Here is a 21,656-nt window from a genome sequence, read left to right as displayed (position 1 = left end):
CCCTTCTGCATTGCAATAATGCCCTGATTACCATCTTAATAATACCTGTGTATTACTCATGCCCGCTGAGAAGCAGAATGTGTTAGTTCTAGCACTCTGCAGTATGGCTTTATGGCCTTAGACTGGAGCTGCAGAGCAATGGATCTGTCAGCTGCTGTCCCTGAGTATGTATTACAGCACTGGGGCCACTCACTATGAGCAAGTGTTTTACACACTGACCCCATGCTTTTGACTTCAGCAGCGAATCCAAAAAGGAGTTCTGGAGAGAAAGGAAATGGAGATGAAAAGGTGCAGTGATAACAGAGTCTAATGAATGACGTCATCTGCTCTTTTCTTTCTGTCTCTATTTTTAGACTGTATTAGTGTTTTGATATAGCTGAGAAAAATCTGTGTAAAGAAGAATGTGTTTTGACAGATGAGATTTTTTCATTTCAGCTGACGAACCCAAAGAGGTTAGAATAGGAAATCTCCTAAAGCTTGCATCTAAAAATTCTCTCTGTTTCTTATAGCCAACCTTTTATTAAACCATACATAATCTCACAAAACAAAGCTGATTATCCCTTTGTTTCAGTGCATAAAACAGTGGCTAGGAAGGAGAAGAAGCAGAACGTCAGGTTAATTGATACAGTAGATTGTATGAAAAGAATGCATTAACCATAACAAGTTCTTTGGAAGAACATTGGGTTTTTTCTCTAGATTATAGGTAAAGGTTGTACTATAAAAGTTCTTCCTGGAAAAAAATGACTAGTTTTATTTAATCTATTGTTTCTTTATTTGAAGTAAAATTTTATAACCATGATGATATCTGTGGAGCTTATATGCTTTAGTAGTTTCTATTATTGAGATAATTCCAGTCTCTAATGTGAAATCTTTAGTTGCTGCTTAAGGGGGTGTGGGGGAAGCAAAATGAAAATAACTTGTAATACCAGCTATTGCCTCTTTTCCCTTGCAGGAGTAAAACTGTTTTGGAGCAGTGGTAATGATGAAGTTCTCTTTTCTGGGTTTCATACTTTGAATAAGTCTTATGAGAAGACTTCTTATGTCAAAGCAGAAATGGTTAATAAAAGTTACTTATCAATAGGAATTTCGAAGTTGTGTAACCAAAAGGGACATGCAGTACACACAGTGAACAATGGTCAGGTCTATTACTGTTCCCAAATGGTTTTCTGTTCTTTTCCATACAGGAAAGTGAGTCTCCTCTGAACAGTAACGTCACAGCATTTGCATTAAAGGCAAAAGTGGTATATCCCATCAACCAGAAATTTAGGGTAAGGTTTTAGATTCTACCTGTAATAAAAAATGACAATCATTCTGTGTGATAATGAATTGCAGGGTCAAGTACTGCCAATCTGCTTCATAGGGATCTTTATAGTCCATTGACTCAGGGCTTATTCTGTTAAGGCATCAGTTGCTTTCAGTTTCCCCTGAAGCCTGCGATGCTTTGCATGGTGTCCAGTTAACTGTCACTATAGTCAAGACACTTTCATTTCCCATTAATATTAATGGAAATTGGGTCTGTCCAAGGAGACATTAAAAAAAGAAAAACAAACAACAAACCAGTCACAAGGATCTGCCCTGCAAAGAAAACACAACTCACCAAGCAGATAACCACAACAGAAGGTTTGTCTGGGGAATGCAGAAACCTGTCAGTATGATGAATCTTAATTTATGTGGAATCACTTTTGCTGTGTATGCTGTTTAATTTTTTGCTTGAAATCAAACACTGCAAATTGATGAGATGTTTATCTCCTTATTGTGTTGTATTAATTGACCTTGTAAATTGTCTTTACCTGTAGCCTTTGGCAGATGGCTCATCCAATCCATCTTTGCATGAGAATCCAAAGCAGGCGGTTCTGCCTAATCAGGTCATGGAGACATCTATGTCAGGCAGCTTGGGGTCCCTTAGCCAGGGAGGCAAGGAGGACTGCAGTTCCTCTACAACAATACATTCCACAGCAAGTGATGACAGATTTCAGGCTCGAGCTTTCCTCAAAGTGACCAGCTTCCCTGAAGTGCTAACATGTGAGAGGTAAGCAGTAAGCCTGCCCTCATGTTCTGTCATTTCCTAGCATGCCCCAGTGGTTTTCAGGACAATCAGTTAAAGTCTGGTGTAAACCAAAGGCTGATCTTGAATGTATACCACATAAAGACAGGACTATTTGCTTGTAACCTGAAAAAGTAGTTGGGAAGAATGAAGGAATGGATCATGTCGTGTATTGAAAGTCAGTTTATTCTTTAGGCTCTTCTGGGAATCAGAAGTTTGGCAAGAGCAGTCTCGTAAAAGGCGTATCAGTGTTAGGATAAGGAGAGCCCTTTGTTTTGGCTTTTATGCTCAGTTCACACATGCAGTGGTGTGCTCAGCTGGGGAAGGAGCACTGAACAATGTCAAGTGACACAACAGGTGCCTTGAGAACAGCAAGTGACAGTGGTCTCTTCGCTCCATTTTAATGGGAACTACTTGTATCACCTTGTGGGAAAATGCCCCTTTCTTAGAGACTCCAGGGATGAGCAGGTAGAGCTCATCAAAATGGATCATCAGCTCTGATTTTCTTTCAGCTAGACAACTGTGAGATACCCCAAGGTGAATACATACGTGTCTGTATTTCTCATTAGCAAGAATAAAGAAGATCATGCCTGTGTCATGGTGGGAGCTGGGATACCAGCCATGAAAAGTGCTTTCAAAATGCCCACTCTTAGTGTAGCTGTTTTAATTTAAAGCTTTGTTTTCTTTTTGTTGTAGCCACTCATGCCAATATTTAACTTGTGTTTTTTTCTCAAGAGAGCTGCAACTCCAGCTTTGTTAAGGCACTATTTTGTTTTGCTTACTTTTATGTAGAGGTATTTTATCTGAAAGAAAGCAATGTAGAAATAGAGTGGCATGACTGCTGGGTTAGGGGCAATACTTCTAGGAGAATTTAGTGATTAAATGAAACTAGCATATGGTGTTGCTCTTTTATTTCACTTCCACTTGGGTTGATATTAACACTTTTTAAATCTTTGTTTTAGTTTTGATGTTAAACTCTGCCTTTGCAGTCTTATTTTAAAAGATCTCATGCTTCTTGATACTGAACTCAGAAAAGAAAAACATGTGGTAGGTACTCATGTTTCATTTTTAGCTCTTTGTTTTAAACATCTTGGTTGACTATCAATTTAGGAAGTAAACTACTGACTAGCTGGGAAGTAGTGTAGCAGAGTTGCATCTCTGGAGTATTCTCTTTATTTTTTCTCTCTGTCCTGCCTATATATGAGCTTAACAGAGGAGCAGAATATAATGAAATATATTGGACTGTGAAATGCAGGAGGTCAGGATGGATAACACAAAGATTTGGTTTTAAACTTTACTCCAGCACTTGAAGGTCATTAAAAAAAAAATTAATAGATGAGTTTATGTTTTAAGGATAATGCTTGTGCATTGCAACTCCAAGGACTCCAAGCCCTTTGAATAAAATTGAAACTTCAGTTCAACTGAATCAGTACCATCCTCCTAAGTACAATAGTCCTGATTTTGTATGATGGAGGAGTTAAGGTACTGATTTAAACCACAGATACCTAACTACATCAAACCACAGCATGCAAAGCAGACAAGAAAAAAACCCCATCACCCAAAACCAGAACTCATAGAATTATAGAAGTATTTGGGTAAAATGGTGACTATTTATTTATATGGTGACTATGATCAAGTGCTGAATCATTATCATTACTGATTTTTAGCTCAGTATAAAGCTGGACATACAGCTTTCTCCTCCACTTCTCTCCCCACCTCTGTTTAAACAGATCAGTCGTTTCTGATATGATCTGTTAAATGCAGTGAGAATATTTCTGTTCTGGGATTTTCTGAACAAGCTTCTACACAATCCAAAAGAGGAAGCATGAAAGTAAACTTGGAAAACCACTTCTCTTCTGATGGGATTTATTCCTATTGAAATAGATGAGGAAGGGAATTTGAGATTAGTTTCCAGAAGGAGATTTAGCTTTGAACTAGAGAAGGTTGATCTTGATCTCAAGGTACATCATCCATTTGTAAATGAAGATAAGTTAACATGGTGATGCAATCACAGAAACACTGAGAGAATGGGTATTTAATGTACTTTGTGGCCCACCAGAAATTGCCACAAAAGGCAGATGACTGTCCTTTAGATGAAGCTTCACATAGCTGTGTATTTTCACTAGCAGGGAAAAAAGGCAGGGGTGGAAATCAGTTTAGAGAACACTTCCCTCCTTTTGCACTCTGCTTTCTCTGATTCCATGCAGTCTTAGTGTTAGGTCTAAGAAAAGGAAACATTCACTTAACTGACAGTGTTCTCCTGAGGTCTTTTTTTTCCCTTTTTACATTGTGTGGTATCTTAGTGGTGTGTGTTCAAACTTGCTGAACTCCTATCCAGAACACTGACAGGAGAGATCATTTTCTCTTCTACTCAGACCTAGTGGTAGCACTGCAGGTTTTGCTCTCTAACTGTCTGTATATGTAAATACAGTTTTGTTTATGTTTTTACATGCTTAAAGTGGGCAACTTCTGCATCATTTATTTTGAAGTGCATGAGGAACAGGCAGCTGGCTGTTAAATTTCACACACTTTTGTCTTCATGTTGGGAAATGCTGCAGCAGTTAGCAATGAAGTGAATTGTTTTTACACAGACACTCTAACAAGAGGAGAAGAGATTAAGCAAAAATTATCAGTGTTCAAAAACATCTTTTTGAAGTGCTAATATTACAGTCTTCAAAAAAATGCACACAGCTGGACAAAAGTGTGGGTTTTTTGTAAAAGGAGGTAGCTAGAACTTGGGAAGGTTGCTTTTGGGTTGTATATAGAAAAGTTTGATACTTCTTTTGGCCAACTACAGTTGAAATCATACTAATGAACATGTTAGCATCTTTCAGGCTAGGGGTTCATTAAACTTCAGAAAAATGGGCTTTCCATTTTTAAGTGGTCTTCAGTAAATGTGTCAGTCTGGTTACAAGGATATATGAGATTATATCCTTGTCAGAACGTAACACCATCTTCTAGTATCTTGCTGAAACCAAAGTCAATGATCTTTTCACAGTGAAAGTACTGCAGAGTAGATGATATTTTTCTGTTACTTTGCTTAGGATTCACTGTAGTCTCACTGATTGATTTAAATTAGTAAAAGTTATCACAAAGATGTCCTTACATTGTTGAACAGGCACTTACCTAGGGTGTTTTTTTTTCCCCTTCCTTTTAAATAGATGTTTATTCAGCTTCTCAAAATATATCTCACAGACTTATATCATAAAAAGAAGATTACTGATGATTTGTTCAAGAAGATCCTTTTAATTCAGGAAAAAGTAAGTGGTTTTGTTGGTTAATATTTAAGACCACAGGAAATAAGAGTTAATCCTCCCAGTTAATTTGAGCTGCCACAGCAGGCTATCTCACCAGCTCCTTTTAAATAACAATGTTATTTGTAATCTAATTCAGAAGAAATACAAAGAAACTCCCTTGTTAGTGGATTCTCTCCATTATTTTGTATGTGTTTTCTCTTTGTTGCTGTATGAGCTGGTCAGGACAGTGATGTGTTTAATCTGTTAAGAATAAAAATATTTTGTACTTGAACATACAAGCAAACATGGTGATCTGTATTCACTCAGATGAAAAAAAAGTCTAATTATCATGTCTTTGTCTGGTCCAGTGTATCATTACTGGTAATAAAATAGCAGGAAATTCAGTACCAGAAGGATACTCAAGGCCTTTTTTTTATCATGAGGAAATATTCTTCTTTTCCTCTTTATCCTTCTGTTTTCCATATACTTGCATCAAAATCCTTTTTTCACTTCTGAAGTAGATGACATACGTTGCAGTCAGTAGGCATTTCAGGTCACAATACTTTTTTCTAAGCTGATTAGAAGGAAAAAAAGCATTACAGAACTGAACAAAACAGCACTGCTACTGGTTCCATTTTCCAGACTAGAGTATTGGAAGAGTCTGGGTTGAGAGCCATCCCTGGAGATGACCTGGTCCAACCTTCTGTAGGAAGCAGGGAATAACATAAAGCTGACCAGTGCCCTGCCAAGCCAACGCTTGAATGTCTGCACTGAAGAAGACTCCTCTCTCTCTTGGCAGCTTAGTCCAGCATTTAATTCTTCCCACAGTGATGATTTTTTTTTCCCTTACATACAGATGGACTTTCATCTCTAGACAATAAAATCTGTTGGCTTACAAGCTGTAGTTGCTGAGTTTGATTTTGTTTGTGCAGTCTCACAATTGGTGAATGAATAGATTTGGTCTTAAACTTTATTGTATTTACTAAATGAAAAGTGAGATTTGGTCAGCAAATCCCCTTTTCTGACCAACTTCTGGATGACTTCAAATTCTAAGCACAAAGGTGATAAGATTAGGCATGTTTCCCAATAGAGCCTAACCCTCAGCCAGGCTTGATGGCATCGGTGTCTTCACGTGCCTAACTGAGCTGCTGCAAGACAAAGACTAAATCTTGTTTATTAGATGCAGTAATTGCTGGAGTAGGCCAGTTATTTAAGTGGCAGTATGGGATTCCTGTATCCTATGTTTTGGAAAGAAATATCTTGGAGACATAACAGCCTTTTGGGTTGGGATGTCACATAAATCACGTAGCCTGTAGTTCATCCCTTGTGAGCAATACAGATGTATTCATCTGGGTGTGCTACTGCTCTGCAGGAAATACTGTCTGATTGTCATATCTGGATACTCTGTGCTTCCAAACACAATGTGTACAGTCAGCTGCCATTTAAGATGCATGTGAATTAAAATAAAAACGCTTGTGGATAGATTCAAAAGATTATGAAAGCTCATGGAGCAGCATTAAAGAAAACTTGAGTTCAGTAGAGATTGACAACAGTTCTGACATACTAGTAGAAATGTATGTATTTGTAGTGAGAGTAGTTCAGAGCTGCCATATGATACCTTCAGTTTTCTTTGCCTGCTTCTGGAGGTGCATTATCCAGAGACAGAACTTTGTGAATGCTCTTGTTTCCCTTCCTTAACCATGAGCCACAACTGACATACAAATTCACCTTCAAATTTGGAAATTATGTCTGTTTTTCTGTTTAACAAAACACTTGCTTTTTTTGCAGGATTTTGAAGAATTACAGAAACAGCTTGACTCTAGACTTCAGAGTACTGAGATGTCAGGAGCCCATAATTCAGAATACCAGACTGTAGAAGACTTAGAAAGGAAAGAAAGAGAATATTCTGAGCACATAATAGATAATGTAACTTTCTAATTTTTCTCTCCTAAAATTGTATTTTAATGTTATTCTTTGATGAGGAATGCCTCTTTTTTTAAACAGTTGTGTTGACTACTCCACAGTTAGTACTTCAGGTGTGCATGAGCCCTGAAAACACTTTTACATTGCTCCAGCAAAGTATTTCCATCTCCCTTTAATAGCTAGTGTGTTTTTTATGCAACCACTGTTTTATCACACTGGGTTTAGAACTGAGAAATGTCTCTTGCTTGTCAGATGATAAGATTTATTTCAAACCTAGATATAGCTTGACTTTTAGGAATATTACCCTACTGCCTTGTTTTCTTCAGTCCTCTATAACTGAGTGTCCTGGTTCCAGCCAGGCCAGAGTTACCCTCCCCAAGCAGCCAACACAGGTGAGCTGAGTCAGCCCAGGTGAGCTGAGTTAGCCTGGGCTGTTTCTACACCACCTGACAACTCCCCCATAAAAGGGGCTGGTTGGGAGTGGTGCTCCTTGGTGCCTTTGGGGCAGTCTGAGTGCAGCCAGGTTGGTGCAGAAATCTGTGTTTTCACTGGGTTGATAAGGTACTCTGTTAGTAGTGGGTGTAAGAGAAATTTGCTGCGGGCTGTTATTGTTCCCCCTTCGTGGTGATTTTGTCAGTAACCTGTCCTTACCCCAACCCACAGGGGCTCTGTCTGTTTCCCCTTATGGAGTAAGGGAATAGTGTGCGGTGCTCAGCTACTGATTGGTGCTGAACCACAACACTGAGTAAGAGAGTAGTAAGAGTCTATAGAACACTTCTAAGCTGCAATAATTGCTAAGAAAATAATTACCTTCTAGCTTGCTTTGCACACTTACTTTAGCAAGACATTTTGCCTTATGAGCTCTGCATGTTATCATGCATTTACATGATTTTTATGTAAAAAGTATAGTTTGAGAGTAGGGACTTGATTCTCAAAGCGAAGTTAGGGGGATTTTTTCTCTGCAGTAGTGTCACTGTGTCTTGGAGGCTGGAAAGCTGGAGGTTAAGAATATGCTGCAGAATATTTTCCAGTAAGCCAAGTAATCTAAAAGACATTCTTCTTCCCAGTCCTGTTTTTGAAGTTTGAGCAAATTCACTGCTGATGAAAATGAGAGATTGACTATTCAGACTGATGGCTCTGTGAGCTGCCTGTGCTGATTGACTGTGGCACTTCAGCCCTGAACTAAAAAGCCCATCATCTCAGCCTTGGGTCTCTTTCATAGAGGAGTTAACATTTTTTTTAATGTCTGATGGCTAAGTGCTTCACTAGGCATTTTCTCAGCCTTCTTGTGATTCTCTGTGCCTTTTGCTTTACAGTGGAAGTCCTGGCAACCATGGTACACCCCTGTCAGGTTTCTTTTGTGATTTAACTTTGCTCTTTGAAAAATTGGTTGTTTATCGTTCTCCAGAGGTGGTCACATAAAAACTCCATGGCAGCCTCACTGAGAACCATGAGGCAGTTATTCACCAGCACCAGTCATCCTTCAGTGGGTCTGTCACTCTTATGCCAGCAGATGCTTTTCATCTTGCTGAAAATGATTTCTCTGCACACGGGTTCGTATAGATCAGGACCTTGAACTAATCCACTCTTCCCTCAGTTACATAAAGAGGGTTTTTTTTGCCACACTCACAGATGCCAGTCACAGGTTTTTTGCAGAACTCAGAAATGCCTAATACAAATCTTGGTGATGTATACATTTTCTTAGCTTTATGTGTACTAGTAATTCCACAAAAGACCATAGAATGTTCTAAGTTGTGCACAGTCCTAAATGTTCATGGGATTGGAGCTCAAAACTAGAGATTGCTGAAGTTTATTAAACCATAATATAATATATTGAAATAGACAAATAGACTGCTGATGCTGCATAAAGTACTTAATTTCAGCACAGCTAATAAAGTGCTTATGTAGCATGTGGCTATGAAAGGCTTTACTGGTGAAAAACTGACAATTTTCAGTTTTCTTTTTTTAGCAAAAATCTTGCTTGACTGGAATGGCTGTTCCTACAGCTAAATAAATTTCTCAGAAAAAAAGGGGCTGCTGTTTGTTGTTTTGGGTTGTTTTTTAGCATTCCCATTAATGCTAACATAGGAGGCTTTTATAGACACAGTGTGTGGAGAAGTAACAACAAATTCTTAGTGAGTTATACAGAATGACTACCTTTACAAAGGTCAGGGTTGACATACCGGTTATATGCCCCCAACATGTGTATTCTGGAGTGAATAAGCTCTTTAGCTTTGCAGAATGTTCCCTATAACTAATTCTGAAAACTATCTTTAGTCTCAGTGACTTGCATCTCTGTAGACTCATATGCCTCTTGCTGTAATGGAATACTGGATGATTAATGAGGGGACATATATTGTTTTTTTGATTGATATTCCACAGGTGGAAGCTTTCTGGAAGCAGACTGACAAAGCCCAGCAGGCTTTTTTGGACCAATCAAAATGTTCAAGTGCCAAAGCAACAAAAATAACGATGGATCTAACAGAGAAGATGATTGCAGTAGAAAGCTTATTAAGTGAATCTCAAGATTTGCAGGCAATGGTACAGTACAAAAAGAAATGAGAGTTGAGAGATACTCAGTCTGAACACAAAGCATGATGCAAGTATACAGAGTCTGCCAGTCCTGCCTCAGGAATGATGCAGGCTGCTTACTCTGGTTGTCTCTTTTTTTTTTTTTTTTTGCTTTTTTGCTAAGAGCTCAACTTCTGTTGCAGTTCATGATGACTCCCAGGAGGATGAACTCTCTGCACTCAAGTTCTAATTCTCAAAATACTGTTCAGGCAGTCATGTTAGGAAAAAGTGAGCCAGGAGCAAGAACTCTAGATCTAATGATGAAAGAGAATCATTATCTTGGACATTAAGATGTTTCTTTTTGAGAAATCCTAATTTAGATTTGAAGATGTTTGTGTGTCCAGTGACTAATTGGAATTGAAACCCTTTAACATCTCTTGGTGTTATGGTCTTAAGGGGGGAAAAATGTATTTATAAATGCATCAGCACTGTGTTTTGCATTGCCTTAAATCTAACAGATCCTTTATTTACTTTGCAGAGGGTATGCTGAAAGAATTGCATGGAATTTATAGATTAACAGTACAATCAGAATCTGGCACAGTGAATTTATTAGTAATTTGGGGAATAAATGGATAACTAGTCCTTTTTAGCTCAGTGGTGAACTGATACAGTACTTAATAGCTTGCTGGTTTTGCACTGGAGCAGCTAAGCTGGTCAGGTAGGAAAATAGCCTTTGCAGCTGATCATTTAAAAGACAAGCACAACCCAAGACCCATTCTTGGTTTCTAAATAGAACTTTCTAATGTTTGGTTTAGGACATTCAGGAGAGGTTATTCAACTGGGAGTTTATGGTGAAAATAGTCGATTCACTGAAGTCCTATACACCAGAAGAGTGCAAGTGTAGGTTGAACACAGTATCCAATGTTCTGGACCATTTAACTGTGAAGAAGAATCTCTCTGTGCGACAAAAGGAAGAACTTTTAACAGATCTGCACAAGGCTTTCTGGGAACAGCTGGCACACTTCACCAATGGTGAGTACTTAGACCAGAGCTCTTAACAAATATGGATGTGAGTTCTTGTTACTGTATTAAGTAGTAAACATTTTATGGCTTCAGCTTTATACCACTCCATTTTAAAAATGTATCAATGAATTGGCCAAGAATACTGTTACTGTGAAGGATGGATGCTTAGAATAGGAACTTTGGCTTCAAGCCTTCCAGGTCTTGTTTCAGGGATTACTATGAATTTACTTTACAGTTCACATAATCTCTATCTTCATTAATTTGAAGATTGAAGAGGAGTCACAGTTGTTGCATTTGTGAGATTTCTCCATTTATGGTCACATACTTAACATTGTCAGTGATACTGGCTAATGTTAGGGGCAGAATAGCTGTGGATGTGCAGAATGCAATCTTACGATCTCCTGCTAGCCAGAAGGTGCACAAAACATAGTTGTGCTGTCACTCCTATGAAAAGATAACTTTAAGGCTTATGATCTTCAAATAAAGCTCTCATTATTCTAAAATAATAATTAATACTAACATGCTTCATTTTAGTCTTTCTGTCTTACAGCCCTTCACATTGCATACCTGTGTGCCTGTAAAGTCCACAATTACAACAAAGTCTAAGCTTTGTCACTTCACATGTTACCTATTGCCCAGCATGTTGAGAAACCTCCCTGATAGGTGCTGTATCAAGGGCTCAGTGCTTCACATCAGCACTCATTATAGTACATGTTCAGCCAAAAGGAAAACATTGAGAAGTCTTTTACTCTCACATTTTCTGGAAATATTTCTGCTTCTGGGCATACTGAAAGAAAATTATCCTAGCAAAATGACATCAGGGTTAGAGTTCAGTGACCTAAATAGAATGAATGTAGTCATGTTGCAGTGTATTTTTGCTGCAATGTATTAATGTTGCAGTGCTGCTCATTCACATTCAGGCTTTGTGTTGAGAAATTGTGCCATATCTCATGATCAGCAATTCACTGAATCATAGAATGGTTGAGGTTGGAAGGGACCCCTGAAGGTCATCTGGTCCAGCCCTCCTGTTCCAGCAGGGTCAGCCACAGCCAGTTGCCTAGGATGATGTCTGCATGGCTTTTGAATATGTCTGAGGATGAAGACTCCATAAACTAACTCCCCGGGCAGCCTGTGTCAGTGTTTAGTCACCCTCAGAGTAAAAAAGTGTTTCCCTGCTGTTCAGGAACCTAAGCCCACCTCCTCTGTTCCTGTCACTGGGCACCACAAAAATAAGCCTGGCCCTCTCTTCTTTGCACCCTCCCTCCAGGTATTTACTAATACTGATAAGAGCCTTCTCTTCTCCAGGCTGAGCAGTTCCAGTTCTCTCAGCCTTTCATCACAGGAGAGATGTTCCAGTTCCTTCATCATTGTGGCCCTTTGTTGGGCTCCCTCCAGTCTGTCCATGTCTCTTGTATGGGGAGCCCAGAACTGAACCTGGCACTCCAGGTGTGGCCTCACCAGTGCTGAGTAGGGGGGAAGGCTGCCCTCCCTCATCCTGCTTTGCCTAATGCAGCCCAGGATGCCATTGCCCTTTGCTGCAGGGGCACAGTGCTGCCTCGTGTTCAGCCTGGCACCCACCAGAATCCCCAGATCCTTTCCTGCCAAGCTGCTTTTTAGCTGGGTGGCCCCCAGCAAGTACATGTACCTGGGGTTGTTCTTCTCCAGGTGGAGGACTTTGCACTTCTCCATGTTGAACTCCTTGAGATTTGCATCTGCCCATTTCTCCAGCTTGTCAAGGACCCTGTGGAGAGCACCATGGCCCTTTGTGGTACCAGCCACACCCATTGTTTTGTGATCTCTGCAAACTTTCTGAGGGTGCACTCTTTCCACATCATCCAGGTCATTAGTGAAGCTACTGAGCAGGTTTGGACCCAGTGTTCACTCCTGGGGTACACCACTCATTACCAGCTTCCAGACGGACTCAGTGCAAGCTTTCAGTCCATTTCACTGTCTGCTCTTTCAGTCTTTACATCACCCTCTTCTTTGTGAGGATCTGATGGGGAGGCTGTCAGAAACCTTGCTGAAGTCAAGGTAGACAATATCCACTGCTCTCCATCCATTTCATCATAGGTGATCCAAATTGCCATGCTGCAGACTTGCTCCAGTTAAAAACACCAATCATGTGAATAGTTTGCTGGTACTCTGTGATTCATTTATATTGTGATACAAATTATTTCATGGGTCTTTGCTCCTACCTAAAACTGGTAGGTCCATAGTCTTTGCATATGTACAGCCACTAACATTCCTTAAGCATAAACATACATCTACGGGTGATTTTCCCCCTATTTGGTAAGTTTCTCTTGTTCCAGAGCAAAACCAACTCTGGTAAGGCCTTGGTTCTATGCAGAGTAAGTGTTTACAGTTATATGTTGCTATATATTATAGCTAGCATGGCCTGTGCAGAAGGGCATTGTCAACCTCCTTGTGATGGATAGAAATGAAGTGTGCTTAGAAAAAGAAATCTGGAGTACAGCATTTTCACATGAGAGTGTATGTTGACCTTGCTTACAAGCTTCTAAATACCTGAGTTAAACTGTACCTATAGTTCACAAGCAGAACATAAAGCCAGCAAGACTGTGCTCCTAGGAAGCAAAGAGGGAAGTAGTGAAGAATCAAGCAGTGGTTAAAAATAACAGTGGCTTCATTTGTTCAGATGACACTTTTATTATACTCTTTCCTGTACTTTCAAGTGTTTTGTCAGTGCATCATCAGCATGTGGATAAGCACAGTAAATTAGCATAGAGAATAAGTAACATGCTCAGTGCTGTATTCTTTTATTTCTCCTCATAAGACTCTCTCAGTTAAAGCAGTTGGGCCGCTGTCCTGCCATCACATCCCAGATGGCTGTTTTTTTGCCTTCCTGTTTAGCTGCCTGTGTCAGGAGTGAAGTACTGGTCTGGGAAGCAGTGGGTGGAAGAAGAGAATAAAGTTGTTCTTAGGTAGGCAGGCAATGAGACATGAAGTAATGGCAGAACACTGCAAGCATGGATTCCATTTTGCAGCACAGATTACAGATAAGACTCAGGAATTTATAAAATGCTTGGATCTATAGAGTGGATGATAGGAGGGGAAGAACTGCTCCCAAACTTTTCATAGTACTAACACAAAATCAGAGGGGCCTTGACAACTTGTGCTGCAGGTTTCTGGACAAGTCACTTTGGAAATCTGGTATAGTTGCATACCAGTTCAAGTTAATCTGAACTAGACCTTTCCTCCCTGCCATGTTACTGCCCCTGTCCTTGCAGCAGCATTCACACATCTGTAATTAGGAAATGAGCCGCTTCTGGTCCTTCCCCAGGCAGGAGCAGGAGGTTTGGGGTGTTTCTGGGGGGAATCTGTTTTCTTGTACTAACTTGTTGGCCTTGTAGCAGCAACAGCAGTGAAAGGGAGGGTGCAGGATGGTAGTGATCCAAAAGCCTGGTAGATTTAAGTGCTATGTAAGGACCTAAAAGTTCACATCTAAAAAGACCATCAGGGTAAGAATCAAATTCGAAATCCTGTATGGTAATTACTTGCCTACTTCACTTACTAACAGATTTCTCTGAGCTTATGTTGTGTGACAGTAGCAGATGCTACTTTCTCCTTGTGGAGTTGTGGTATCTAACCATCAGTGGTTTATGTTCCAGAATGTATCCAGCAAAGTAAAGATCTGATCTTGAAACGACTGGAGTGCCGTGCAGAGAAGAGAGAAGAGCTCAAGCAGAGGCAGAAGGCTGAACAAGCAAATCTCCTCAGTAAAACTTTTCATGTTGAAGACGTTCATGATTTTCTGAAGGTAGGCACATAAAAGCTTATTTTCACTGTTGAATTATTTTCTGAGGCCACATAGATCACAGTTTTCTCCCAGTTGCATAAAACTGGGATTTTTTTGGTCACCCTGAGAATCATGTACAGTACAGCACAGGTAGGCTAGGTCAGACTTCCTATTGCCTAGGCTTGCATACTTTTCCTCCAATTTTGATCTTGCCACACTGGAACAAAATGCCAAAGGGGTTTAATGCTAGATTGCATGTATTGGAGAAAATGTCTTTTACTTAGATAGTGTGGTTTTGGTTCAATATAGGAAATCTCTGGAGGAAAGTATATGGCCTGAGTTATAGAATAAAACAGACTGTACTTATCTAATTGCTTTTCTATGAATGAGGTTACTGATGCTCAGAAGGCTATCAAATTGCACATAAGCAGAGGGAAAACTCATTATGATCACTGGCAGGATACCTTAGAGAAGGTTTGCATTAGGTAGTTTAATATGGTATACAATGGCCAGTGTAATGTTTTCTTGGCCATATTTTCTGTAGAGCTCTGCTGTTACTGCTCAGGGTGTATGTGTGAAATCAGAGTTCTTGGCTATAAATGCTGAGAGCAGCAGAACTCCTGTAACTGCTGAGAACTACAGACACAAGTTATTAAGAAATAAAAAAAAAAATCAATTCTCAACTTTGATGAAAATAAATAATTTAAGGTTAAAGTGGTTACATCCAGCAGCATTAAACTTTTGATGAAATCTAATAACTTAGATAAATTACTGGATGAGAAGACCCAGATTCCAGCTGTAGCAATCTGTCAAAATTTATTGATCTCAACAGTGCAATTTTGTACTGTGGGGCCAAGTTCTTTAATTATATTATATGGATTGAGTAATGCCATTACTGCTCTTGTATGCAACACCTGCCTGGCAGCACCTCACTTCAAAACAAAAGGTTCCAGGCACTTGAAAACAGGAGAACACTTTTTACTTTCTTGGCTTTTCATAACCTGAGAGAAATAATTCTGTCACACATTTTTGTAGCTGTGGAGAATTGTGAATGGATTTTCTTTATACACACCATTCAAAACTCTGCCACATCCCAGCTTCATTAAACAAAGCTTAGAAATTTTGTGTTAAGACCTCCTCTGCAAAGTCAGAGCCACACAGCTTTGAGAGAGAAGCTCAATTTGTGTACCTTAGAAAGCTAAAAGATAACACTTAACCTGTAGACTAATGATCTGCTTATGACAGACTGAGCAGGAATGGGCAACTTGCACTTCATGCTGCAGGACAGAACTCAAGTGAGTCTTAATCTTATAAAATGTCTTTGTGCAAATAATAAAACAAGTCAGAAATTTAAGCCTGTCTGCTGCCACAGTGGAGAGCACCTTTTGTCCCAGAATAGGGTCTTGGGTCCAGAGATTCCTTGAAGAATAAGAAACATATATATATATATATAACATGTATCTCCCATGATTTGACTTAAATAGTTATTTTGCACAAATGATCCCTTCCACATTAGGAGCTGTTTTAAACCTGTTTCATAGTTAGCCCAGCAATGAAGGGCTTGGTCCTGAATCTTAACCATGAGCCAACAGTTGTACCCATAAATGCACTTTTCTTCTGTGCCTTCCATCCTCCACCTCATCAGAGGGCTCACAGAACCATGGAAGTAGTTTCAGCAGTAACTGACCTTTCTGCTGAATTTTAAGTGTTTGCCAATTAAGAAGGTGGATTTTGCAATGAACTTTCCTTCACCTCAGTTTCTTCTGAAGACAATGGGAACGATTTAGTTGCTGCAGCTCTGATTATTTTATTTTTTACATGACAGAATAGTAAAGATTAGAGTCCCTGTATTATTCTGTCTCCTTCATTTATGTTTCCACTGGAAAAGGAGCATTTCCATTTTGGTTTTTTTTTACTGGCAGAGAATACAGGAATGATCAAGTGATGCATGGAAGCCAAAAAGTGCCAGTTACAGTAGTCTAGTCTTGCTCAGCCCTACTCCCAGTGGACATACAAGTTTCAGCAATTAACTTGTAAAACGTTTTGGTAACCTATGATTTCATGGTAAGTGTGAATTTTAAAGTCCAACTCTACAAGAATAGCCACAAATGAAGAGTGTATGAGCACTTTTGTGCTCTTTAGAAGAGACATATTGACATACCTAATGAAGAAAGCCATATTTACCACCAGAACATAAGAAGGCACGTGGCAGTTTAAATCAAAACATGGAATATTTATGTATAAAGACCAGTCAGTTATAGAATGAGATGTTCTTTGATTATGAAATTCAGTCTTCCATTACAGCACGAGGCCACAAACATACCACAGTCCTGGCTTGAAGGAAAAAAAAATTGCATCCCTCCTCAACCTGTGAGCAAGGACTATATTGGGACCAAGTCACAGATCAGCCTTTTCGGCACAGTGCCATCTGATGGTAGCTTGGGACATGGTACCCAGCCCCAGTGCCAAAGCCCTGCAGAGCTGTAACCAAGGCTCTGCTGGTTTGCACCTGATAGTATTGGCTGTGATAGTTATATTAATAAACAGAAAAGCAGATTGCAAAACAGGTAATTTCACGTGTTTTCTAGTATTAGGTATGTATTATTCAACCTCAAATTGCTGAAGTTAGGGAGTTTCATACTCAAGACTGGATGTGCTGAAATTAAGGTGGCAAGGCAAGTTTAATTTCCCTCTGAGTTGTGGTTCCAGATAAACACTACTGATGGTACATGGAAAGGGAAGGAGAGGCTCACAAGAAGCTATCAAAATGTTTTCATCTATTTAACACCTATTGTGTTTCTTTTAGGCTTACCATGAGCTGTTAGAGAAGCATCAGCAAGCACAGTGGGAACTGGAGGAGGAGGATGACTGGAAGAGCACAGAAGCTGTTTCAGATCTCTATAAGGTGCCACCCCTAGTGATATATGTTATTTACTGAAATAATTCATAAGATCCTCAAACCCCACTACACAGTGTCAGGCATTAGGGACGATTGGGGAATTGCAGGAGAGAGCCCAGCAGCTCCAGGAAGCTAGGCTGGCAAATGAGGAGATGGAGACAGGGCAGTCTTAGCTTGCCTTTTCCACTAGCTTCCCAACATGCTATGTTCCCTGACCTCATAATTGTCAGAAAATGCCTATGTGGTCTGCCAAAATGTGCTGCTTGCATGGCTGACAAGGCTGCAATAACATTGAGTGGATACATCTGGCATTACTACCAGGAGGTAAACTTCATTTATATAGTGTAATTATCTCCCCTGCACCATGGTAGCATGATACTATTCTTAGTTAACTTCACTGTATCTCTAAAAATAGTTTTCTCATCTCTTTTCCTCTCAGAGAAATTATTTTGACACTATTTAGTTTCCTGAAATAAGTTCAGATCTTTGGTGTAAGTAGTATTTTTACACTTCTTTATGCTACTGAGTTGAAAAATATGTATATGCTTTATGCTTTTGCATCATCTTTAATTATTTTCTGTCTGCACTGAAAAAAATAAGATAAAGTGATCTATCTGATGAAGCCCAAAACTGTAGCCAGCATGACCTTTAATGAGTCTGGAACTAAACACTTTCAGCTCAACAGGATCCTTGTCGTGATTAATTATCACCAGATCAGGGTGTTATGGAAAGCTGTAGTCCCTGTCACATTTGGATAAGATACCCACACAGCCTTAATTAGCACTAGACCCCATGCACTTTTTCAAATCCAACTGATAAAGAAAGCAAGCCACTGTGTTTAGAACAAATAGTTTTGCCATGGTTTTATGTAATTGTGCAAGCAACAGGGTGTTTGAGAGGAACAACTGCTGTGGAGAAAGAAGTTTACTTGGAGGGCTGTGCCAGTGAATGAGAGCAGATTAATTGTACAAAGTTATTTCATTTGAGAAAAGGCAGCATGTCTGCTGATATTACTGTGCATGGTCCATTCTCCAGAGTTACCAACCTCTACCCTCTTCTTCAATTTTCATGAAGTCTTTGGGAACTAAGCAATTTTTTTTAATCTTTCACAGTTTCACCTCATTTGTGAAATTGCAGTTCTTTCCTTTATTGTGTACTCTGCTTTAGTGACAGTAAAATCAGACTGAAAATCCTATTTCTTTCAGCACTGTTAGCTAAGTTTTCTTTTCTATTAAAGAGAAATTGGTTTGGGTGAATTACGTGTTTCTAGAATTGCCAAGTTGCCAGGAGAGCTGCACAAACTTGAACTCTGCCAATTCAGCCAGCTCTAAGCTATTATATTCCATATTACAGCTGCTCTCTAATTCCTGGACCTGAACAAACACTGCCAGACATGAAAAACTGCAAGTACTGTTATCTAACTGGCATCTGTTGAATGAAGGTCCACAAATCTTAATTTCCACTTTTTTCTTCTGTAATAAAACATTTCAGTGTGACATTTAGCATAAATGCAGATCCTAAGGACTGTTTTAGGAGAGAAGCTTCTGAATTTACCTTTTAAAGAGAGAAAATACAAGTGATCATAGCCCCACTGTAGGCAAGCAGAGCTGTTCTGACTTCTGCAACTGAAGGAAGTGCAGTAGTTACACAGGTTGTCCATTGCCTGGGGCAAAAGCTAAATTAGGTTTCTTACTGGGGAAAGGAGTTGCATCTCACAGCCACAGTGCCTTTGCTTTTGTCTGCTCCACCACACTCTTAGAGCAGAATTGCAGCCTGAACAAGCAGAAGCCTTTCCCTGGGCAGCTGGGTTTTGCCCCTTCACTTAGTTTCTCCAGGTGTCTGTTCCAGAGAAGCTACTGCTGCTGTTGGGGAAGGCAATATACCCGTAGGAAGGTGACAAGGATTTGAGATGCTCCACAGTGCAGTGGTGTGACTGCAGCTCAGGGAGACCTAAGCAAGCAAATGTTAGACTATCCAGCTGTGTACCAGCCACCCTCAGGTAGGTCTTGTAGCAGTGCTGACTATTGCTAAGTCCTAGTCAGGTTTGAACTGTCTAGTTTGTAGTACCAATGTAGTTTGGGCACATCTACAAACACTGCAGAGCTCCATGTTCTCATTCCAGAAGGTCTGTACCCCTAAAGGTTAACTCAGTCATTGGCAGTGCACTCATTTGGAAGGTTTGGACTCCACTGCTTCTGTTCTATCATAAGCAAGGAAAAGGTTAAATTAAAGATTTGATTAAACATTCTATTTATTGCTTAATCTCCATATTTCCATAGCTGCAAGCATGTGTTACTAAGTAAGTTAGAAGGAAAGAAAAGTTCACCAGTAGAGGATTCTGTTGTGTTGCTTTTTTATCACTCCAGTGGAAACAGAAGCCTAGCACTATTGCTGAAAAAACTTGAGTGCCAATGTCTGTAGTCACCCTGGCATGCTCCACAGATATTTAGATGAATATTCCTCAGCCTGTGGTACACAAGACATTTAAAGATAGTTTGCAATGCAGTTTTAAAAAGATGCATTCATACATTTGTAAATATAGTCAAAGTGGAAAGAACTAGAAGTAATTAAATATTTAAGAGTTGAGCCCTGGTTTTATTTTGTTGCAAATGAAATTTAGCCTTGCAAAACTGCACAAAGTAGTTATGCTTTCCTGCACAAAGTTAAATAGCTTTTGGATTAAGGGAAATAAAACGGAGATGTCTTACTAGGAGGTAATTACCTAAATCCAAGAGGAGGAAAAGTGGTACCTGAATCACAATTTCCTCATAACAAAGATTTAGCAATAATCTAATATTGTCCAATACTCACAGAATTTAGGGTTCTAGATGTGGTCCTGCTTGTGTTTCATCACCATCTTGACTTTGGTTGGAAATCTGCAGAACTGGAATGAGTTGCATTACATTTTTCAGATTAATGGCAGCAGAACCCAAGCCATGGTGGATTGGTTTGGTTTTTTTTTCCCCACATCCAGACCATCACATTTCTCAAGTTGGCTTTCATGGTCTTTGCAACAGCATGTCAGCAATATATCAGATAAGCACCAATATTCTAATAAAGAACAGTCATGTTGGCTCAGACAGATGACCATTTAGAGGAATATCCAATAAATCAATGTACTGTAAGTGCTCCAGTGTTGGAGAGATGCATAATATGCAGGTAGCCTGAGTTTGGTCCCATTCTCAGGCTTAACTTCAGTTAAGAGCAGTTATTAGCAGCTTCCAAAGAAACTGTCTTAGGGCCTACAGGTGCCTTCATCCTGTATCAATGTTCTAAACAATCAACCCCCATTTAAGGGCTGTATCAAAACTTGCAGTGGAGATGACAATCCAGAATAAATCCCTATGGAAGACAGACAGTACAAAGCTCTTAAGAGCTGCACTCTGACAAATTCACTTGCCCAGCCACTAACTCATGATCCATAGCTGCTACATTTGAAGGCCGTCTCACCTTTTTATTCTTCCCAAGGAAAAAGGACCTAGCAAGGGCTTTTGTGGGATAAAGGTTCTGTTCCTCCTTCAGTTTTGTGGTAGAATGACTTGGTTTATATCCACAGTTAACCCCAGTTTGTCCTAGTGTAAGCAAGCCTGACAGACTTAGTTGCATGAATAAGTAGAAAGATAACTTCTGTGCAAGAGGTGAAATTAAAATATAAGGAAAAGGTGACCAAACCTGTGAATACCCTGGGGACAGAAGAAGTCACTTACCTGTAACTGCCACTCACTTGTGGGAAAAGATCCTTGCCTTGTTCTCACAAGGTTCTTCTAAGCCCTTCTTAAATTTCTATGCATTTCTAGCTTCCCCCACCCTTTTAAATAGTTTGTGAGATCACTAAGATAGATTTATGTAACCCTATAGCACCACTGTAGTGCTACAGTACATCAAAGAGTTATCCAAATTGGTGAATAAATATGTAAAAATGCAGTGATCTGGAAGCTGACTCTGTTTGCATAGAATAATTGAGTAGGTTTGTTTTGTGTGCACATGAATAAATCAATTAAAATTATTTAACCAAGGTCAATGGAATCTGTTGATGCCTGAAGTAGATGAATGAGTTATGTTTGGAGGATAGTGTAGGACTTTTCAGCCATACTAGTGGATTAAAATAGTGCACTGTAGGTGAATAGTCTGTGTCAAGACAGAGGCTTCATAAGTAATTTTTGCAGTGCAAGTTGAGGAATGGGGACAAGTGATTTTGGTTACCACAGTACATCACAACTGAGAGAGGAGTTGTGTCAGTGGTAATTGAATACCTCAGTGTAATGT

General features: G+C 39.6%; 1 protein-coding gene across 1 annotated transcript in view; it reads left to right on the top strand.

Annotated features, from left to right (window-relative positions):
• EVC (EvC ciliary complex subunit 1) overlaps positions 1–21,656 on the top strand; it is a gene marked incomplete at its 5' end in the record, with an annotated part of 53,047 nt that overhangs the window by 5,328 nt on the left and 26,063 nt on the right. The window contains 9 exons of the mRNA XM_084266975.1: positions 1,185–1,268; positions 1,797–2,029; positions 3,007–3,091; positions 5,206–5,304; positions 7,069–7,206; positions 9,586–9,744; positions 10,530–10,746; positions 14,364–14,512; positions 17,298–17,396. Coding sequence (XP_084123101.1) covers positions 1,185–1,268; positions 1,797–2,029; positions 3,007–3,091; positions 5,206–5,304; positions 7,069–7,206; positions 9,586–9,744; positions 10,530–10,746; positions 14,364–14,512; positions 17,298–17,396 — 1,263 coding nt within the window. The remainder of the gene's footprint in view (positions 1–1,184; positions 1,269–1,796; positions 2,030–3,006; positions 3,092–5,205; positions 5,305–7,068; positions 7,207–9,585; positions 9,745–10,529; positions 10,747–14,363; positions 14,513–17,297; positions 17,397–21,656) is intronic.

This window comes from Gallinula chloropus (genome assembly GCF_964237585.1).
Source record: "Gallinula chloropus genome assembly, chromosome: 7".
NCBI classification, from domain to species: Eukaryota; Metazoa; Chordata; class Aves; order Gruiformes; family Rallidae; genus Gallinula; species Gallinula chloropus.
The sequence above is the reverse complement of the archived record's forward strand: the minus strand, read 5'-3'. Positions and strand labels throughout refer to the sequence as shown.